General features: G+C 43.9%; 1 protein-coding gene across 1 annotated transcript in view; it reads right to left on the bottom strand.

The window, feature by feature from the left end:
* Positions 1 to 15,963, bottom strand: part of boc (BOC cell adhesion associated, oncogene regulated) — a 28,512-nt gene extending 12,549 nt beyond the window's left edge. Inside the window, exons 1-3 of the mRNA XM_083901394.1 lie at positions 15,755 to 15,963; positions 2,923 to 3,055; positions 1,675 to 1,947 (exon numbers count right to left, since the gene is read on the bottom strand). Of these exons, the coding sequence (XP_083757520.1) occupies positions 1,675 to 1,947; positions 2,923 to 3,037 (388 nt within the window). The 5' untranslated portion in view covers positions 3,038 to 3,055; positions 15,755 to 15,963. The remainder of the gene's footprint in view (positions 1 to 1,674; positions 1,948 to 2,922; positions 3,056 to 15,754) is intronic.
* Between the last annotated feature and the right edge of the window lie 6,949 nt (positions 15,964 to 22,912).

The raw sequence follows: 22,912 nt of genomic DNA, 5'->3' as shown, positions 1-22,912 counted from the left end.
CGAGGAGCTTTTAAGTCACGCCAAAGAAGCGCAGTCTGGAATCAAAACCTCTGCTGATCACAAAAAACATGTGCGCACACACACACACACACACACAACTAACTAAGAGTGGGCTCATGTGGAAAAAGGCAAGCACGTACACACTCCCCATGGAGCAATTCCTTAGGCAGTCTGGGGGTGGCCAAGGAGAGAGCGTTATTAAATTAGAGAAGTTTTTGTCGGGGGCGAGCAGTCTGGCTCCACATGTGGTTATCTCAACACAATTCATCCTCCGTACTGGAGCTATCAATAACTTTTAATGCCTTTGTACATGTGCAGCACACTGGCTCGTAATCGCAGCTGGACACAATATCACTCTGCGCAAAGAACATGAGGTGAAGTCAACAAAAGAGGAGGGAAGATAATGAAAGGAGGGGGAGAAAGTGACAGAGTGCAGAGTGAGAAACCTGCGTGTGTGTGTGTGTGTGATGCAGTGAAGGATTTGACAGAAACAGAGAATGTGACAGCGCATCTTCTCGTCTTGTCCTGACTGGCCTGAAAACACTTCCAGTTCCTCCAGCTATGACAGCCTCATACATCACATCACTACAGGGAAAACAATACAGTTGACAGCGTCTGCACCCTTTTTCTTCTATTTTTTGTGTGCATGTGTGTTTATGTCCCGACCTAGACTACCGACTACAATTTTTTGTTGTGTTTTCCATTAAAAGTCACACTTTTATTCATCAAAAGAGTTGCAAAATGAATAGAAAATATCATAATTAGATATATATCATTAGAAAGAAGCAACAAAACTGTTTTCAGCTGTGCTAACATCATTGCACAATTATCCAATAGCCTTTTGCAAACACAATGTACCATAGAACACTGGAAATGGGCCTCTATACACCTATGTACATATTCCATTAAAAACCAGACGTTTGCACGTTTCTGCCTTTCCTTAAAAAATAAGGACATTTCCAAGTGACCCCAAACGTTTAAAAACAGTAGTGTACACCCAGATCCTCTCCTCTCCGTCCACCCCCTCACACACAAACACACACACATCATTTCCCCTCTAGCCCTCTGCCCAATTACGGGGCCATAATTTCTGGTGAGCCTTGCTGTCGGGGGCCTGTGGAGAGGAATGTGGTGTTGTGGGGAGAAAAGGGGCCAGTTGAGCCCCCAAGGCTGAGTCCAGGTCCCTTCTCACTGCCCTGATTGCACCAACCCCCCCCCCCCCCCCCCACACACACACACACACCCAGGCCCCCCGAGTCCCCCTCCATTCCTCTGGCTCAGGTTACACAGCTTCAGGCCCCTCCTGAGTCCCATGATGCATCTCAAATATAACAACACGCACTCGGAGCAGTAAAAATGTCAGCGTGGAGAAAGAAAGATCGACTCTGACTTCATTAGATCAATATGACGCCGCTTTACCACAGCTGTCGTCTAATAAATACAGTCTGACTGTCGCTAATCAATGACGTGCGACATCACGAGCGCCGAGGAGTTTTTCTACTCGTGCACAGTGGAAAAGTACAAGAAGTTTTTTTTAAAACTAACAAATACCGCCTCTGCACTGTTTTTGTTAAAGAAGAATGAATACTCTGACAAACCAACAGAACACCCGTGTGTGTGCGTGTTTATTTGTCGCAGCGTTGTGTGTGTGTGTGTGTGTGGGTGGTTACTCACTGGCAGCGGTGACATTAGCAGGCACGCTGGCCAGAGCTCCAGCGCCGGTGCTGACCACACACTGGTACCTCCCCAGCGTCACGTTGGACAGTGTGGGAATGAAGAGGCCGCCGGGCCCCAGAACCACGCCCAGCTCCCCGTCCAACAGCTCCTGACCGTTGAGACGCCAGCTGATGTTGGCGGAGGACGGACGAGCGGCGCATCGCAGGGTCACGCTGCCGCCCAGCTTCTGCACCACGGACGCCGGCTCTTCGGTGAAGAGTGGGACCTCATCTGAAGAAAGCAAACCAGGGGAAATTGATTCATTTGAAGCTTTTTTCATGATTAAAACAAGATTTCTGATTGTTTTAGCTTCTTAAATGTGAATATTTTCTTCGTTTCTTTGCTCCACACAACAAAGATATCGTTAAAACTGAATCATTTTGGTTTGTGGACAACCAAATCCACAAATTGACAGATTAATAGATTAGGAAAATAATAGTTAATTGCAGCTTGTGGTTGCAATACAGTGTCAATTACTCTAGATAAAATGGAAGGGATAGCTCTAGAAAAGACACATTTTTATTTAGATAAGACTTAATGCAGTACAATTTTTAATCCATATTATATTATTTCTATTGATATGTATGTATAAATGTGATTTGTGTCTTATAAATGTAATTTTTTTTAAATGTGAAAGTGCTCCCAAATAAAAATAAACTATAAAAAAAAACGAGTCAAGACATAAAGACATGTCTCACCTGTTGAATTTTGACATATTATGCAATCGTCATCATTTGTCTGTAAATTAAATTAGAAAATCATGACCAATGCCCATTGCAACATCCCAGAGCCGAGATTTTGGAAATCTCTGCTTGGAAAACGACTCCAACGATTCATCAGTCATCAAAAATGTTTACCAGTTTTCTTTCAATTCACTCATCGACTAACGAGGGAAAATTCTCGTACATACACATAACACTTTCCCCCCCAGTTTCAGTGCACGCTTGGTAGCTCGTGCAGCTTATACACACGACCTACTGCTTCAGATTTATTTCAAACAAACTGCTGTTGCTGCTGACAGACACATAAAACACTTCCCATGCCTGGAAGCCACAATCATTTTTCCTGGCAGGATCTATCCATGTTCCAGGTGTTTAAAAAAAAAAAACTAATGTAAAGGCGTCAGTAATAAAGTAGGACTTTTTTTATATATATATATAACAGATTGTTGCTTTAGAGATTCAGGTAGTTTTTTTGTCTACTCACCAGAGATGGAGGCTGCGGCGCTCTGGAGGCAGCATAGGAGTACTGCACCCAGAGCACACAACACTGGAGCCCTTCTCTTTTTCATCCACGGAGTCCAGTCTCTCTTTCCAGACATCTTCCATACACGTCCCCCCTGAAAAACACAGAACGGAGGTGTCAACAAACAGCATAAACCACTTTATTCTGACTGAAACTCACTCAGAAATAGAGCGATTATTTTCGTAATCGATTAAATCTGTCGATTCTTTTCTCGATTAATCGTTTGGTCCATAAAATGGCAGAAAATATGAAATAAACACTATCTAAAGTAGCGCTAAAGTTTACAAACTGAGGCACACATATGCAGTACACAGGTACGCTGGTTATTTGTAGCGCTGCTCTTTTGGTTTCATAAACAAACCGCTTCAGTTCGACTGTAGGCACGCTAACGGCGCTAAAGGAGCTAATGGGGTTAAATGGTAAACGGTGCCTGGATTCCGGTACCGCCGCACGTAAACACGGCGTCCTCGTTGATGCCGTATTTACCCGCAGTTGACCAGAAAAAGACGCGCGTGACGTCATGTTTACGTAATTCCCGATTATTAAAACGAGTCTCTAAAGTAACGCTAAACTTTAAACTAAACGCACACATACGCGGTACACAGGTACGCTAGTTATTTGTAGCGCTGCTCTTTTCGTTTAATAAATAGAACGCTCCAGTTCGACTGTTGGTTGCGCTAAAGACGCTAAACGAGCTAACAAGGTAAATGGTACCTAAACATGACGTCACACGCATGTTTTTCCAGTCCGTCGTCATGGGAACGCACCATGCGCTAATGTGCGTTTACGTTAACCACCGTTAGCGCATTAACCGCCATTAACTGCCCAGTTTTAATGATTTATTATGTGGAGCAAAGAAACAAAGAAAATATTCACATTTAAGAAGCTAAAACAATCAGAAATCTTGTTGTAATCATGAAAAAGGCCTCAAACTGATGAAATAATGTTGACGATTAATTTAGTAACCGATTAATCGTTTCAGCTCTGCTTTATTCTGACTGAAACGCACTCGGAAATGCCAAAAAACATTTGATTTCAACTGCGTCTATCGTACTTGTACAACGTACATGCACACACACGTACACAAAACAGGCAGCCATTAATGAAACACAACCCTCAGCAGCCGAAACCTCCAGACACAAATAAAGCCTTTCTTTTCTGTCAGCCCCCATCTCGCCGCTGACCCCGTCTCCTCTGCCTCGCACCCGCACCCATCCGTCATCAAAGGAGGCGCCCTCATTCTGCGTAACCCGTAACCCGAGCCCCTCTCCACCTTCCCCCCGCGCTCAGGTGTAACCGATACAGGTAGACGCTCCGGGAGGAGGAGGAGGAGGAGGAAACACACACACACACACACACACAGGCTGCATTTAAGAGTCAGGACAAAGAACAACTAATGATACATGGGATGGAGGAGGGTTCTTTCATAGTTTTCCGTCATTATTATACGGGAGGAAAATTAAAGACGATGGTCAGTGTATTCACAGTTAAAGCAGAGACGAGTTTCTCACTCCCTTTGTCGTTTGCTGCCAAGTTTCCCGAATTCTTTCCTGTCAGGTTAAACTAACAACTTCCCGTCAGAGAGAAAGAGAGGACCACCCTCCTCATTCTCTGTCTCTCTCACATGTTAGAGAACATGAACACACTAAAGGCTACAGCAAAAATGGAAGTAGCGCACACACACAAAAAAAAACGTTCTCATACATATTTGTCTTGAACTTATTATGGCAAGGGGATGATTAATGAAGCCCAGGGAGGAGGGACTCTACACACACACACACACACTAGGGGCCAAAGCAGGACAGTGGAGTGGAAACTCTTACAGCACCTTCATCATCTAATGGCAGCCGTTTAGCTGCCTGGCACGTCCACTGAAAACGAGCAAAGCAGCATGGCTGCCGATGGAAAATCAGCAGTTAGCTTCGCCGACCGACACAATAGGCCTCACAACAGCCCTGCTGCACCGAGGTGAGGTCAGTACATTCTGTACAGCCTGGAGGACATCATCTAAAGTACATTTAAAAAGTACGTTTATTTGGTGAATCAACAAAACATTAGCCCCTTGTGTTTTCGTCCCCCATCCCCCGGTCAACTGGGCAAACAGGTGTCCAATATTTTGTCTTCCTCTCGCTCCGTTTGATCCCTGTTGCTGCTCAAACACTTGCTGCTCGTGGTTTTGACGCAGTATGCGGTGGAATTTCAGAGAAACAAAAACAGAAATGCTGACGGTTGCTGAAAAACATAGCTGAAGACAGCTGTGGTGTAAAAAAAAAAATGAAAACGGTGACCTTAAAGATGCAAAAACAGATTCAAATAGTGATAATTCTCTGTGGGTTATACTAACACGAAGTGACCTCATTTCACATTCTCGCAGTTATGCGGGTGTTAATATAAAATGTCGCTGCAATTATCAAACATTCGTGACGTGTTCGGTCTCTGAATGCATTCCCGTTCAAAAGTTTGGGCTCACCTATACAATTTTTGTTGTGTTTTCCATTAAAAGTCAGACTTTTATTCATCAAAAGAGTTGCAAAATGAATAGAAAACATAGTCAAGACATTGCACAAGGGTTTGCAAGGGACTTCTAATCATCCAATAGCCTTCTAACGCGATTAGCCAACACAATGTACCATTAGAACACTTGAAACGGGCCTCTATACACATATGTGCATATTCCATTAGTCGTTTACCACATTAACAATGCATAGAGTGTATTTCTGATTCATTTAATAATAATAAAAAGTGCTCTTCCTTCAAAAATAAGGACATATAAGTGACCCCAAACTTTTGAACATACATGTACGGCTTCATTGACTCACTGGTGGACTCAGAGAGGCCCATCAGTCGTGGGCTGACTCAGTAAACAAACAGCACACTGCTGTGGGATGAGGAGCGAGCATAGGTGAAGGCCTGTGGCTTCTGTGGCTCGTGGCTCTATGGACGCAGCCCAGAGGACAGCTGCCCATAAAAGACACACAACACAACATCTGTATCAAAAGCACCTGTCCCTGACCGTGAACCACAGCGATGTGCGTGTGTGTGTGCCAACTGGACATGGACACGCAGTGGGACATGCTACCTCAGGTTTCTGTCTTTTACATTTCAAAATAAAAGTGGAGATCAGTTTCAAAGGCCGCTCGTACATCACCACTACAAAAAAAAAACCCTCTGTGTGATTCATTAGTCAGCTGAGCCTGTGTTTGCTTAGCAGATACCACGGGATGAAAAGTTAGCCCTGACATCCACGTCCCAGAGAGGTTACAGGCGGCGAAAAAGAAGAGCCTCCTACGCACCGACGTGACTGATAAAAACCAGAGCACAGACACAGACAGCTCGTCTAAATTAAGAGAAGCTGTGTGTGTGTGTTTTGTTCCTTACCAGAAATGAAAAAAAAAAAAACGATGCGTGGCAAACACTCGCAGGCTCTGTGGCGTGAAAAACATTTTTCAGTGACAGCGCTATGAGGAGTTGTGTGTGAATTTCTCAAAAAAAAACCTGTCAGTTGCAGCGCAGAAGTATGATTACTGTTCGCCAGGACTATTCTCTCTGCAATCACGCAGCGGGATTGAGACTTGACAACAGTGAAGACTCCCCGAGTTAAAAGCAAGATAAGGACAAAACCTGTTTAATTAGTGCATTGGTCACCTCTACTACGTTGGTGATAAGTTAATTTTCAGGTTAAATTTAATATTTGAGAAGTTGTAAAGAGCTTTAATTTAAAACCAATCCCAAACAATAGAAATAGGTGGACTTAATACAGCTTTATATAGTGTACTTTGCTAATGCATGTTTATTATCTTTATTTGTACTGCCTTTGCTGCTGTAACAGTGTAACTAACAAAGGAATATCTTATCTTATCTCATCTTGTGTATCAGAAAAGCCTCAAAGTAATTGAGCAGAGAGTTTGTCAATATCTGAATTCACCAATGTACACAAAACATCACACCAAGTCCATCTTTATACACAGAGATCTCACCGTGAAAACTCTTCATGACGATGCCTTTGCTCATTTTCAGACCATTTACACCTGAATATAAATAAATATGTCGCCATCAAGCTCTGCAGAGCTCTGATCAATGCAGAACATGGTGTCCATTCACCAATACGCGAGCACATATTTATTTAGCGTTAGCGTGCTACTATTTTGCGGCTAACTTGGCGAACCGGTTTCCAAAGGTAAGCGAGCGAGGCTACAATTAGCATTAGCATTAGAGTAGCTAGCTGTTTTTAACTTTATATTTTAGTCACATAAACTGCAAACTGTCAGGTAAACGTGGGCTAAAACTGGGGGGGGGGGGGGGTTCTCATTGCATGTTTTGAAGTAGAATGAGGACAATGGTCAAAGGCTGTGTCACTTTCCAGACCAGAGCATCTCTGCTTGTGAAAACTTGACTTGGCCCCTCCCCCCCCCCCCTCCACTCCACTTCCTGAACTCACGACTCAACTCAGACTTGTTTTGAATAAACCAGGCACTTGAATTTAACTCAAACGACAAACACGCAGCTCCGTTAGCACAGGTGCAGCATCTGTGGCGTACCGTACAGTACAAATATTGTGGAGGAGAGAGAGGAGGTTTTTCTTCTGCGGCGGCGGCAGCGGTGTGTGCAGACGTGTGTCGGTATGTCGGTGCCTGCATACGTCGCTGTGGCAGAATGTTCATAGCGAGCGTGGCAAAGTAAAGTAAAGACACCGGGGGCCCCCCTCCCCGTTCTCCCGGAGCCACTGCCGGTCCCATTGTCCTCCTGTGTCCGTGGATAAATTCATTTTGACAACCCTGCTAATTGGATAAAACCCGACTGGAGCCTCCTCCCCGAGCGCTCACATTCCATCTGCTTTCTGGCATGGAGAGGATACACGGGAAGGGAGGGGAGGGGGGGGACAGGATAGTAACTCCTTCTGAGGAGCTGAGCTGTTGAATATTTATCACCTCCCCAGTTTTACGTCTTTTTACCCCCCCCCCTTCCCCTCCGCCTCCGCCGAGGTTCTCCAAACACCACAAAGCCCCCCTTTAGATAAACACATGCGGTGTCAAGTGTGAGGAGTGCCGGGGGTTCAACTGCCCCGCTCGAGCCCCCGTGGGCCCACAATGCCACGCTGCATATCTGCCATGCGGGAGGCAGGTTGCCCCTGGCGACGCTAACAGGCAGAACGCACCTTAATAGAGTGGAGAGTCATTGTAAAGCAGTGAGCCGGTGCACGGACAAAGACCCCGTGGACCTCAGGAGAAAGGGGAGACGCTACTCTGAAGGGCCCGGGGAAGAGCTGATGGGCCTTACTCAATGACCAAAGAGAAGAGGGTGGAGGTGGTGGGGGGGGGGGGGGGCTCAATGACCAAGAGGTTTGAGAGGAGTATGTGGAGAAGTCTGGGGATTGATGGTGAGATGGGTGAAGGGGGTTTATGGTCAGAGTTTGAGGGAGAGCAGAGCAGTGACTCAAATTAATAGAGAGGATGTCAACGGGAGAGAGCAGGGCCTCGTCAATGAGAGGGCTTGTGTGAGTGAGTGTCACTGAATGTCCCAACATATTTTCCCCCTCACTCAGTCAATCCGTTTGCTGGCCTCTGGGTCTGACTCGAGAGGATGAGGACAAGGTCTGGAGAACACACCAGCTTAACCGTGCAGGGAAAGAGCAATAGTGAATCTCATAATATCCCAAGTTTTGTATATTTACATACATTTTTGATCAAAAACTACATAAGAACAACAAGAAATGGTCACTTTTTTGTCAACTGAAACTCAAACTATTCACATATTTCCACAACCTTTCATCAATTCCAGTATTACGTCGTTTGTTTTTCCACTTTTATCAGATGAATTGAGGACAGAAATGTGTTGTAATTGTTTAGTAAATCACTCTTTGGCTTTCGACCATTAGTTTTTATCTTTTTTATAGTTTTATTCTAAGACCTATTTATTTGTGTTTTATTGTTTGTTCTTAGGTCTATTAGGTCACACGTTTTTTTATTTATCTCTGATGTACAGCACTTTGTTTCAGCTGCTGTTGTTCTTAAAGCGCTTTATAAATAAAGTTGGATAATCTGGTCATATCTGATTGGCCAGGGTTTGCTTGCTGCACAAGGCCATGTCTGTTTCGAGGCCAAAAAAGATGGAACAGTCTGCTGTGGAGACTCCCTCCTTACTTCACACAAGCAAAAACTTGGCAAAAAAACCTAATTCCCATTTATCTCTCCTCTTCTTCTTCATCATCATCATCCCTCAGATGAGTTTTCTCAGAGTGGGACAAGAAGAAAACCTGCTGCGGTCTTATCTTGGCATGAAAAGCTCTGCCCAACAGGTGGAACGAGGACCGGTCCAAATCCTCTCCTCCAGACGTCGTTGTCGTTGTCGTTCTCATGGTCGCGACGTTACACATCAAAAGCATCAGTGTGTCCCTAACGAGGCTGAGAACTCACACACACACACACACACACGCTTCACAAAGTATTAACGAGCGATATGCTCGTCCAACCCCCCCCTCATTCCAACACTAACGAGCAGCAGAGTGTCAGGGATTAACGAGAGAGATGTGAGAAAGAAGGAGGGCGTTTTTTTAATCAATTAGGCGCCGCCGCATTTGCATAATTTAGATAACGAAGCTGAATTAACCACGGAGAGCTAATTACGGTGCCATGGTGAACGCTCGCTCGCACCCGCCCTCCTCTGCCCGCCGTGGAATGCCATGGGAACGGGCGGAGACGATTGGCGTTTTCTGATCCAGACGGAGGATAAAGAAAAGGAAGGAAACAAAGCTTATGGTTTGATTTTTGTTCAATAAAAAAAACGAGGGAGGGAGTGGTGCAGGCATGTCCACGACTCTGTTTTTCCTCATGTTCGATCATTTTCTATGAGTTTACTTGTGTAAAAATGAAACTAAAGCTGACTTGGACTTTGATTATTGTGAAGAATGTAGGGAAAAAAATAACTGGAAGGAAGGATATTTGAAGAAAGGTTGATGACCAAGGATGGAGGACTGAAGCACAAGTGATTGGTTTTAAGAAAATATAGAGCATGGGATGACAGGTGAAAGAGGTAAAGGTGCATTACCACGCAACAGTGAGGTTCAACTATTATGCCGCTTTTCCACTACACGGAACTGGCACGGCACGACTCGGCATGCTTTTTCATTAGCGATAGCACACGATACCGGTTTAGAGCGTGCTCCGACGAGCTGAGCCGATAGTGTGCGTGACATCGTCAGACTGCCGTCCACTGATTGGTCAGAGAGTGTCGTCCCTGGAAGAGTCACGAGAGCGACGTCCGACACAAGAATCAAACCGAACAATTCCGAACTGTAGATCAGCTAAAAAGACTTTATAAACTAAAATATCAATAGTTAGCAGCAGGCTGGCGTATTTAGCGAAAGCACTGTTGAAAGACGGCGATCGCGAGCGGCGAGTTGCATCACAAATTCTGCAGCTGTATTTCAGTTCAGTGACTGTGTCAGAACTGAACAAATCTTTTAAATGAACTGATTCAGTACATCGAAAATCAACTGCTTTACAAGTCAATAGTTTGTGTGTGTGTCACGTATAAAATGTCAGTCTGTGATGCCATGCTGTGCTGTGCCGGTAACATGTAGTGGAAAAGCGCCATTAGGGGTAAAAAGGGAGCTAACCGAGCAAAAGCAGGGTGGATGGACTGAAAAAAGGGAAACATGCTAGGGATGTAGCCAATAAATTAGAATTCCAGAGGCTGACCAAACAACAAATATGCATTAAATGTCATTATTAGCCCCACAAACATGTTTGTTTTCCTTCTACTTCACCTCAACTCAAACACTGTTGCTCATTCTACATCCGTAATTGCTTCTATTAATTCAGTCAAAGTTATTATTATTAGCGCTGGACTCTCCTTATAATCTGATTTTCTTGTTCCTGCACCAAAACATTTTAAAAAAGACAACATAGAGCATAGTAAAGTGTGTGTTCTGATGGAAGGTGAACGGTTTATAAGAAGCTCCGACTGCCCACAGAGAGTCTGGATTACACTCGTACTCATAATCACTCCCATACTCTGCTGGGAAAACTAACTAATACCCAGGATTTCACAGTGCTCATCATCACACACATGCAGTTACATATTTCATCTGCCCACAACCATTCTTTCCCTGCTTGTGTTCTCTCTCTCTTTCCCCACACACACAAACACACACACACACACACACTTGAAGACACATAAGCAAGCAATCACACAAACTCCTATTACATGGTAAAAGTATACTCACAGAGGCACATAAATATGCAGACCTCAGGAAGTTTTTCCAACACCAAATGTCAACATGCAAAAAAACAGGCTACCACTTATCTCCGAACCCAAAAGACAAACTATGCACACGCATACGAGTCATATATACGTAGAGTTGTGTAGCTGTATCTGTAGCCTGTGCTCGCCATGTGTGTTCCTGTGTCATTTTGGGGAAAGGGGGGGGTGTAGGGTAAAAGGGGCCCCCCAACTCCTTTGGCAGCTCATGCATCAGAGTGAATGGAACCAATTATAAATCAAGAGCAATTTCTCCCCATTATTCAGCAGGAACCGAGAGAGGGAGGAAAATAAAAGGGAGGAAGGGAGGGAGAAACTTGGCCGTACAACTCTCAGTGGGAGATGAAGCAAAAGAAGGAGAGAAAAAAAAAGGCAGAGTGAGCAAAATATTATATGAAAAACAGATATGAGCAAGCAATAGGAAACGGAGATAAGGCAGTAAAGTTATATAAAAAAACGACGGGGAGGAGAAAGTTATGGGAAAAACAGATATGAGAAGGGATTATAGAGCAGACATGGGGCAGGAAATTGAGCAGCGAGCAGAGGGTGTGTGTCAGGGCGTCAACCGAGCGCTCAAGATGGTGCAACCGACTTTAGGAGTTGTGAAGCGAAAATCCGCCGCGTCTGGAAGAGCCCTCTCTTAAGAGCAGAAACAGCTGGAGGAGGCTGCTTTTCAAAGAGTTGGGTTGAGTTTTTCAAGAGTGTGTGTGTGTGTGAGAAAGAGAGATGCGGTAACGCAGAGCTACCATTTGTCCCGTCACTCAAGATGTGCATTATCCTAAAGCTCTGTAATGTCATTAAACGAAAAACGTCACGACCGCACAATTTGGACAGAGCAGACAGGAGGGGAGCGCTGGTGTCGATGGAAAATTCCAGTTGTGATAACCTCGGGGGCCCAATAACGAACTAATCTGGTGCCCAGTGATTTATTCTGTCGGATCATGTCTTCTCCTGCCAGTTTGACATTCTTGGATGATGAGTTTCTTCTCTCGATCTCTCTCTCTCTTTCTCTCTGGGGCAACACTTTAAATCTGATTATTGGATAAAGCGTTGGAGCTCTACCCAGATTCCTTGACGGGTTTTTTTTTTTGTCTTTCTGAAGCTTTTATTGTTTTGTTCACACATGCTCGTGCACTTCGTTTTCATGGAACGTGTGAGGGCTTCACGTCGTACAATACACCAATTGTAGCGGGAGAATAAGCCAAGAAATTTTTTTTACAGTGTGTGTGTGTGTGTGTGATGGAGCCAAATAAAGGGGAGAAAGTGAGTGATGGAGGCTTAAGCTGAGCAGTCCCAGTCAGAGAGCAGCCTCATGCCTGTGTGTGAATGATCTACTGAAGCGTCTGGGTTGCTTTTGGCTCGTAATAACACCCCTCTAATCTTTGTCCAAATATCTGCTTTGCACACACAGAGCTATTTGTCCACACACACACACACACATACACACAGAGGCTTCTCACTCCAGTCTGGAGTTGATCAATGATCTAACAGCGCTCACACTTCACTCACAATGCATGTGTGTGTGAGCATGGTTTGGTTTGGGCTAACTTCATTATCTATTCAAGAGCCTCTTGACTCTTTTTCTTGAAGTAGTGGAACAAATCAACTCAGCTGGGTTTTTTTAAAGACTACGGGTGATCGCATTAAGCTGTGGAGACAATGACTAAGAGAGAGTCTGATTATTATTTACGATAGCCATCTAAACAGAGGACAGGCAGCGTTATTCGAAGCCGAGAAAACAATGACACCGTCCAACTCTCTGTCAGAACTTTCTCCTTCACTGTTTTTTGTTTTTTTTTCTTCAAACCTCACATTCCTCTCTGGCTCTCTGTGGTCCTGGCTGACAGGGAGGATCATGAGGAGAGAGGTATGCAGCCCCAGGGGAGGCGCTTGGACCTCGGCCACCTGCCGGTCCAGGTGTCCCTCTCTGGTTCTCCAGTGACTGGACACAGGAACCCCCCCCTCCCAAAGGAGGCGCCCGAGCCTCCAATCTGTTGGCGCTGGAGGATTTAATGCGCGGCGTATGTCAACGGGGCCAATAACGTCCACCTCTGAGGGAACATGGTGGCCCTTATTTAGTTGAGTCCGGATCACGAGAATAATAATCCAGAGATGCTGAAATTAGAAAAATGCAAACTGCCTAAATGTCTCTCCTACGCAAGCGCAATCTTTTCCCTCTTCTTTCTCTGCAGGTGAGGACCGAAAACATTCCAGTGCTGAGATAATCCAGATCAGAGAGGTACTGTCACTCACACAAACACACAGAGTCTACCTGAAAGCCATTATGGGCTGCCGCGAGTGTACCCGCTGTCACCGAGATGAAAGCATGCCCTCGGGACAGACTCTTTTACCTCCTTTGTCAATTTACACCAGTGCTACACCCTGAACAATAGCAATGCTGCCTTCCAGCACCACATCTGAAACTCTTGAAACTTTCAGCTCGGAGCTGATCGGCCGCTCCATTCCCATAATCTCAAAGTGCATTCTGAAATCCATCTCCCCCATCTTTTCAGGCTTTGATTTACACCCAGGTGACACTCAGACAAGTTAAATCATATCCTTCCACTCGGGTCTGATACATCACACCAGTAAGATTTGCTGCTTTTACCTAAATCCACAGTAACTTTTCTTGAGACAAAAGTCAGCTCCTATAGAACTGAAATGAAAAACTATCCTCCTGATATTCTGGCCAGGAGAAGTTTGGCAGCTCACCAAGATCAATCACATTTCATTTAAAATGTCACGTCAGACTCTGTAAGACGAAGATGAAGTTACTTTACAGCGTCTGCACGTCTCTTTTCCCTATAAATACACACATTTTCAAGCTTTTATGCTGCATAAAGTAATAAAAGAAACATACATTTCCGGTAACCGAGTTAATAATCTAAAGATAATCCAGATAGTAGCATGTATATGAGAATAAAGAGAGCATGCTTCTGATGCTTTGCGAAAGACGACAGCCTGTAAACTTATTTTATTCATTCTCATATCCACCCTTCAGAAAAATCATTGTATAAAACACATCTGGAGGAGATTAACATGCATCCAGGGAGTACAGATATTTATTGAGTCTGCTTTGTTGTCTTTTATCCCCCCCTCTGTGTTATAACAGCAGGACTGTCTGTCGTAAAATTGATTATGAAAGCATACAATTATGTTTCCCATCCAGCCCATAATTCATCAGAGGGGACAGAGGCAGTGTGAGAAACGGCCATATAATCAGACTGAGATCAATTAGTTTGACTTTCATCTACCCCGACAGCCAGAGATGATCATCAACAACAACAACAACAACAACTGCTGAGACCAATTAATTCCCTTATGAAGCCGAGTGCCTAATTGGAGGAGGCCTGGCTGTTCGCCCCAACTTTTAATCCAAGTGACATTGATTCAAGGGGGAACAATCGGAGGCCCTCTTGTTTCATGCCATGTCTTAAATGTAATCCAAATCACAAAAACGACACCTGGGGTTGGAAACTCGAGCCTCCTGCGGCTGCTCCTGTAGACACAAACCTCTGCTGTCCCCTGGCTCTGCACCAGGCCCCCACGGTGAGCGAACACCCCGGCCAACACTCATTAAGCTGGCCCCCATTGGGATTAAAACAAACATTTTCTCATTAAAGCAGACCTGGATGAATGAGGGGATGATATCGGGAGAGTCTCCTGACAGTGAGACTGGACACTGCTGCATTCCTGTGCCGAGCAGCTGTCACTTTAATTAGGTTATTCTGACAACAGGACACTGGTTTCAGGGTGAAGGAGACACACACAGGTGGCATTATTCTTCTTATTTTGGTGCATTTCAAGACAATAGATTGCAGCAACGTGAGATTATTGTAACTTGAGAACACCATGATATTCTGGAGCATTTACGCACAGCACAGCCATAATATGATAACATGAGGGGGGTAAATGTGGCTCAGCTCAGCATGTCTGTTTTCTGTTACCCTATGGGAACGACTATAGGCTGCGGCCTGCACAACACAACACACTTTTTATCCCCAACAACAACAAAAAAAGGCGCACAAAAGTCCCAAAAGGCGACTTTAAATCAGTGCAACGTGTCACACAGTGTTGTTTGTGAGCCTCGCGTTCGGCTCCCATTGTCACACGAAGTCAAAAGAAGGTAGAAAGTTGAAGAAAAATGTCTGGAAAACACGGACGAAGGAGCTCGACCAATCAACAACAGGCTTCGTCCCGAGAGATAAAGTTTTTCACTTTTCTTTTTTTTTTTACTAAAAAAGCGAGACAAAGTAACAACGCGGCGAGTCGGCGCACATCAAAGAGTACACGAAACGTCCAGAAACAAATTAGAAAACGTTACTTAATGTGTAAATAATGTAAAAAGCCTAAAAACAAACGCGGCTATGAAAGGTTTCCTCAGCGGCATGAAGTGAAAACTTTACCACAAAGACGACTTCAGAGCGGCGTTAAAGTCGTTAGAAAACAACGCAAACAGGGCACATGTTTGCGCGACTTTGTAGCAACACATTTAGCTCATTTATAAGAGAAACACGGCGGGACAAAAACTCACCAAATCTGCTCTGGTTGGTGCTCACACCACGCTGTAACCGCCCGACACAACTCTCCTCTCCTCTCCGTGTTCTCTCCTCTCTGTTTCAGGTTTTAGTCCCAAAAACGCAGCACGTCTTCGGGTCTCTTGTTCCCCCTCTAAAGCCTCACTATTGCCGCCGCTGCTGCTGCTGCTGCTGGGTTTCGGTAATTTACTGCGATGCCACCGACATTTTCTTCTTCGTCTAACCCCAACTTCTCACATTGAAAGGCCGTTTTTGGATGACTGAGCTCTCAAACAATTCTCCCTTTTGCGACGCCGTTTTCGGGTCCTCCCACTTCCCAAGCAGGAGGAGGGATCTGAACAATAGGGACTGGCTCCCACCCCCAAAAAAAGAGAAAGATGCCGGAGCCTGGTCCTGTGTGCACCGCCTGTTCGCTCCCCAACACTACACAGGACTAAACACAGACTGATGGTCCAAGAAGATAACTGGCCAGTGCTGGTCAAATGCACCAACACTTATTTATTAATACACGTGAGGGGAAACTTGCCCTTAAAAAAACCCTTCAAAACTACGGTGTCCTTGAGGGGAGAAGAGCGCCCCCTCCCCCTCCTCGTGCTCTGTTCCCCCTGATTTGCTATGCGTTGGTCCCCACAGAGTTTGTGTTGACCCCCATCCATTGAGGCCTGCAGGCTCTCTGGTGCAGCTGTGCACTGCTGTGTTGTCATGTTGTGGACAGTCTGCACACACACACACACATACACTTACCTTAACCATCACAGTTAAGTGCCTAATCCTAACCTTTACCCTAATCCAAAAACCAGGTCTTAAGGCTGAACAATCCATTTTTAGGGGTGTCCTCACTTTGCCAAAATGTCCTCACTTCCTTAGATATATATAAGGAACTCATACTAGACTACTAACACTATAAAATAAAGTGGTTTCTCTAACCTTAACCTTAACTTGACCATAACTCTCAATTACTGTGCAGTTCCTGGTCCTAGAAATTAGGTTCTGCCTCATTAGGACCAGGTTTTGGTCCCCCATGAGGACTACTGCTAGTTGTGACAGGTAACAAATCCAAATACACACACACACACACATGCATACTAACTTGTTTTTATATCTAAGTGAGGACACGTCATAGATTAATGCGTTCCCTCGCCCCTTACCCTAACCCTAAAACCAGGTCTTAACCCTGAAAAAGGCATTTTTAGGGGTGTCCTCACTTTGCCAAAATGTCCTCACTTCCTTAGATATAAAAGTTTTGTTCTTATTCCTCATAAAGACACCAATACAAGAACTAAAACTACAAAATAAAGTGGTTTCTCTAACCTTAACCTTAACTTGACCATAACTCTTAATTGCTGTGCAGTACCTGGTCCTAAAAAATAGGTTACCTGCCTCATTAGGACCAGGTTTTGGTCCCCCATGAGGACTATTGCTCGTTGTGACAGGTAAGAAATACAAATACACACACGCATACTAACTTATCATAGACTAATGCGTTTCCTAGTCCGTTAGCCTTACCTTAACTGTTACAGCTAACCCTTAAACCAGGTCTTAACCCTGAAAAGGGCATTTTTAGGGGTGTCCTCACTTTGACAAAATGTCCTCACTTCCTTATATATAAACTTTTTTTTTGTTGGTCTTCACAAAGGCATTCATACTAAACTACTAAAACTACAAAATAAAGTGGTTTCTCTAACCTTAACTTGATCATAACTCCTAATTGCTGTGCAGTACCTTGTCCTAGAAACGAGGTTCTGCCTCATTAGGACCAGGTTTTGGGCCCCCATGAGTTAACAAATCCAAATACACAAACTAGTGTTTACATCTAAGTGATGACACATCATAGACTAATACATTCCCTCGCCCCTTACCCTTACCTTAACTGTTACAACCCTAACCCTTAAACCTACTTTTAACCCTAAAACCAAGTCTGAAAACTCACTGTAATGTAATTAAATTTAATTTAAAGGTCCAGTGTGTAACTGAATACACTATACAAGTCACTATTCTATAAATTATAATTAGTTATATAATAGTTATAATTGCTTTAAAATAAAATTCAAAAAGATAGCCTTATCCACTAATATATATATAAACTCTGGACCTTTTAGGAACATCTGCGTCACCAAAAATCTGGATGTTTGCACAAATGAAGACATGAGGACTTTAACAGAGAGGTTTACTCTGCTCGTGCCCAAACGCAATCACAAATCAAAATAGAAAAATGACCTAAAGCAAAATGGAAACTCATTCTAAGGAGCAGCTCCTTTATTTATTTTGTATGTTTTTTGAGTGATTTATTATATTGATTTAATGTCAAACATAACATTTTGTGCTATTTTTCTTGACTTTATCATTGTGTTGTTATTGTTACACCGTACTGTAAACGTTCTTCTCCTTTGTGTCATTTCTGTCTTTTTGTCATTTTCTAGTGTGTATTGTTATTGGTGGCTTTATTGTGTTGCCTTGTGTCGTGGATAAAGGGGGATCCTAATAAAGTGAACACACACTCTCACACACACACACACACACACACTGACACACTTCCATAGCAGAGTGATCACAGCTCAGACACCCGCATGCCCGGCTCAGGAATTCTCTTCAGCACCACTTCAATCAGCACACTCCTGTTCCTGTCCACTTCTTTAATAACTGACTATTCCCAGATCACAGGCTCTGATGGAGATGGGGGGGGGGGGGGGGGTGTCGGGGTTCTGTTGGTGGGAGGTCAGTTGCATCTCGGATCTGTAAATGCAAGAACTCCCACCATGATGCACCTGAGGCGTTACTGCAAACTCAGCGGGGGGGCCGCCATTCACCGACCAGCTCTGGCTTTTTTTTTCCCTGACAACACCTGCGGCTCTTGTTCAGGTGAGTCTGTGTTTGTGTGCAGACAGACACACAGTTAGTGGATGTTATTTTTTAAATCATCAACATCCCCAGACTGTGAGCATCACACCCAGCGGGATATTCCAGCTTCGAGATGTTTCCGAGGAGTCATTAACTGCGAGTGGTGCCGCACTTTGCCAGCGCTCTGCACAGAACCTGTGCCAATGTTTTGGTGTTGTTGCTAGCAAGCAGTGGCGTTTGTAACGCGGCCGCCTCCTCACACTAGCGCCACCCTGCACTGCAGAAAAAAAAAGGGGTCTCCCAACCCCAGAAATAAACCCTCCATGCTGACCCCTCCCCCCCCCCCCATCTCTCCATGCTGGGCAGGATGAATTAGCCCGGGACAAAAGGCTTTGTGGGGCAGCCATGAAAGGCCCATTAACCATGCAGCATCCCCCAGAGGCCCTGCCCGCAGGACACCGCCTCCCAGAATGCCACTCTCGCAGCAGGCCGCAATCCCAGCATGCACCGCTTCCCTTCAGCGCTCAAAAAAAAAAAAAAAAAAAAAAAAAACCTCTGCCACCCCCGAGCCTCACTACGGCGCCCCCACACAGATTGTCATGTAGATGATTATAAATGTCGTTATGAAAGTAGCGGGCGAGCGCGAGGACGAGAGGAGGCCGTCAGGCCGTGTGTGAGCGCGCGTCGTGATTTGTGTGTTTCACCAACAAAGACTCTCGGAGTTAGACGGAGTGAAAGCGCAGGGTGAGTTTTCAGCTGCCAGGTGTGAATTCCTCCAGTGTGCGGTGTCTCACTATTCAAGCGTTGCATTGTACACCAGTGTGTGTGTGTGTGTGTGTAGAGAGTATGAGGTGATCTTTTTCCTCAAGGGCCTGAAACCGTGTGATGTTGTCTCCTCCGCGACCTTCCCTCTCCATTGTTAAGGCGCCCGGCGCCATGACAACGACCCGCGCTCTCCTTCTCTCTCAGTATCCTGCTGACCTTAACAGCTGTGTCACTTCCTCAGTGTGACAAAACCAGAATGAATCGCCGCATACACATTTTGTGCTGTAGGTGTACTAAATCAGCAGAAGTCTAAATCACGCACTGTGTGGTTTTTAGAATGTTTTGTGTGCGCTGTTCATCTGAAAAATGTGAAAATGAAGGTCACTGCATGTTCATAGTTTGAGCCCGAATCCGTCTTATTTGAATACCGACATTTACACGGACGCTCGCCACGATTCTGTTCATGCTGTCTGTGAAGTGATTAGTTCCAGTGCACCATCTGCATGTCCTGACATTACCACAGTGGGAGAGCTGTGTGAGTCCTGCACCGTTGAGTCGTAATTAAAAGGTGGCTCTTAATCAACTTCAGCTGCATCGCAATGTTAAATCGTCGATTTGTTTTGTGCAACGTCTACACTCGGTGTCATAGGCGTTGTTCCTCTGCCACTTTGGCTTCACACAAACTTGAAAGACCTTTCTGTTCCTGACAAATCTTTGCCTCTTTCAAACATGCAGTGAACTCTGGAGATTCTCCGGACGGACGGTGTCTAAAGTGACTGTATGTGTGTGTGCACGCATTCATCTGCAGTAGTCGCTTCAGACCTTCACTCTTAGAAATAAGGGTTCCAAAAGGGTCCTTCTACAAGGGCTGAGGTTCTACCTGGAACCATTTGCTTCTGAAAAACCCTTTCCCGAAGAAAGGGTTTTTCAAGGGTTCTTGGTTACACTGATGGTTCCAGTAAGAACCATTTCGTTCCAGAGAACCCCTTTCCTTAATAAAGGTTCTTGGTGGAATCCTCCAAAAGGGGTTCCAGGACAAGCCGAAGAACCTTATATGGTTCTACCTAGTACTTTTATTTCTAAGAGTGTTCTTGTGCTCTCACTCTCATGTGATCTCCAGAGAATATACCAACCCAAAATCTCTGGAAATCACCCAGAGTTCATGGCCCTTAGCCCAAGGAAATGTATTAGCATGTCCAAAACTAAATTTGTCGTTATCCTTCAAGAATGTGGAAAAAAAGGAAAAGCCATCATGCCGTCATGGAAACGGAGAAGACATCCTGTAAACACAGGCAAATCAAGAAGTTTTTTTTTACAGTTACAGCATCTATATCTGTCTCACATATCCACACTTCCTGCTCCTGTTTCAAAGTAAAAGCACTTTTCAAACAATGGACCAATGGATACACAGCATTTAATTGCAGTGCGGAGGAATAATCGCAATATTATTTTATAAGCAGAAGCAAGACACTGTGTGAAACCGTACGCCTTACAATATACAGTCTCGCCATTAGATGTCACTAATTATTACACAGAAAAAATAAAATTTGAAGTTTGCAAACACCTTAAATCAATAGAACTTATAAGCAATTCCAGTCAGTCTTATAGATAGGTAGATACTTCAGGAAATTCAAGCGATCAGAAGCAGCTCAAAACACAACATACACTAACTTTAGACATATGGGGTAACAAAAAAATATAGTATTATAAAATATACTATCAAAATAAAGTGATATGCATCAACCCTACATTATCTATATTTCAAATCCTGGTAATAGACAGGAGGGAAGGAAAAGTATTCCCTTTCAAGGTATGGAAATGTAAATAATGAATCAAACTTGACAAAAGTCCGACTGTATATGATATAAAGTGAATCTCTTTCATCAGAGATAACAACACCAGCCTGAAGCTCAGTGGGAGTTTCAGGGTCCGTCTGCACTGACAGGAGAAAATGTGCTGCCGGTGGCTGCATAAACACCCTCAGTCACGGTTCACGTCTTTACAATAACGCAGACGTTCAAACAGCAGGTGTTTCCACAGCAGCCCGGTGTCATCCTATAGCACCTTCCTCCTCTATATGGTGCAAAAGAGCCACTACAGTATCTGAATAAAGGATTAAATGAAGCATGGTGGGACGTAGAGTCAACAGTGCCGTGGCAGGAGAACCCTGCTGCCTGGCGTTTTCTTAGCATATACATCTAAAAATAAATGCAAGCCAGCTGAAAAAGTGCAGAGCACATGTCAGAGCTGTCCAGTGAGAGATTCAAGGCAGGCGGGAGTCGTCTGGTTTTTTCCACCACTTCTACTTCTACTTCTACTTCTTCTTCTAGCTTTCTTTCCTCTCTTAAATTACAAAGACAAGAAAATACAGAAGGTGCTCATGGGAAAACGTCTCCATAGAGGAGTGAGTGATGGAGACACATGACCTTTGAACGGTGTAACATCATGCACATAACTTATGTAAAGTCCAGTGGAGGAGAAAGTACAAAGATATTTTTTTATCCGAGTAACAGTAACCAGTCCTGCATCCAAACTGTACTGAATAATTATGCACTTACAAAATGAAAAGTTCCTGAAGTAACTGAATTTCGTTTCATGTGAAAACACTGACTGCAGCATATGTATCTATCTAATTATATACATATATAATTAAATGCTGTTGAGTGTCTCAAATTGTCAATGTCTTGTGGTGTGCTGTACATTTTTCATGCAATGAAAACATGCTGTATGACTAGCTGTTGACTGTTAGCTTTAGCTAGCTAACGCAAGCTAGTAGTAAAATGTTTGTAGTGCATAATATATGTAAAAAATAATTAAACTGGCTAGCTATGGCCTGTTTTAAATAACATCCTAACATTACAAGTTTGTGACTGCTTTATGAAGTTTAAATAGGAATTGTAGCTCTTCTCATATTACTATAGTCACATTGTCTAGTCAGACTAGCCGCTAGCATGATAAAGGACTTTATGTGCTGCAATTCTTACTGTCTTTGGGCTAGTAGTTTGATACTGCTTCCATGAGGTAGCCAGCTAAAACATGCTGTATGACTAGCTGTTGCCTGTTATCTTTAGCTAGCTAACGCAAGCTAGTAGTAAAATGTTTGTAGTGCATAATATATATAAAAAATAAATAAACAAACTGGCTAGCTATGGACTTTGTTATAAAAAACATAGTAACATTGTATCACAATTTTAGACTGCTTTATGAAGTTTGAATAGGAATTGCAGCTATTCTCATGCTACTATAGTCACATTGGCTAGTCAGACTAGCTGCTAGCATGATAAAGGCTTTTATGTCTTTGAGCTAGTAGTTTGATAGTGATTCATGCCAAATTCCTGGTAAGCAAATAAGGAACAGGGGTGTATGTAATTTTCTATTTAAGTCAAATATGAGTTTTTGTTATTAAAAATTATTATTATTATATATTTTTTTTTTAGCCTGAGCAGTATCCTCCACCTTTATGTCTCTGTTGCTACGATACACAGGACTCACAGTGAATCAGACGACCAATTTACTACATATAACAAGCTTTAATTGTCCTTTCTTTTGTT

Source organism: Microchirus variegatus (genome assembly GCF_963457635.1).
Source record: "Microchirus variegatus genome assembly, chromosome: 15".
In the NCBI taxonomy this organism is placed as follows: domain Eukaryota; kingdom Metazoa; phylum Chordata; class Actinopteri; order Pleuronectiformes; family Soleidae; genus Microchirus; species Microchirus variegatus.
This window is presented reverse-complemented; position numbering and strand designations above follow the sequence as displayed.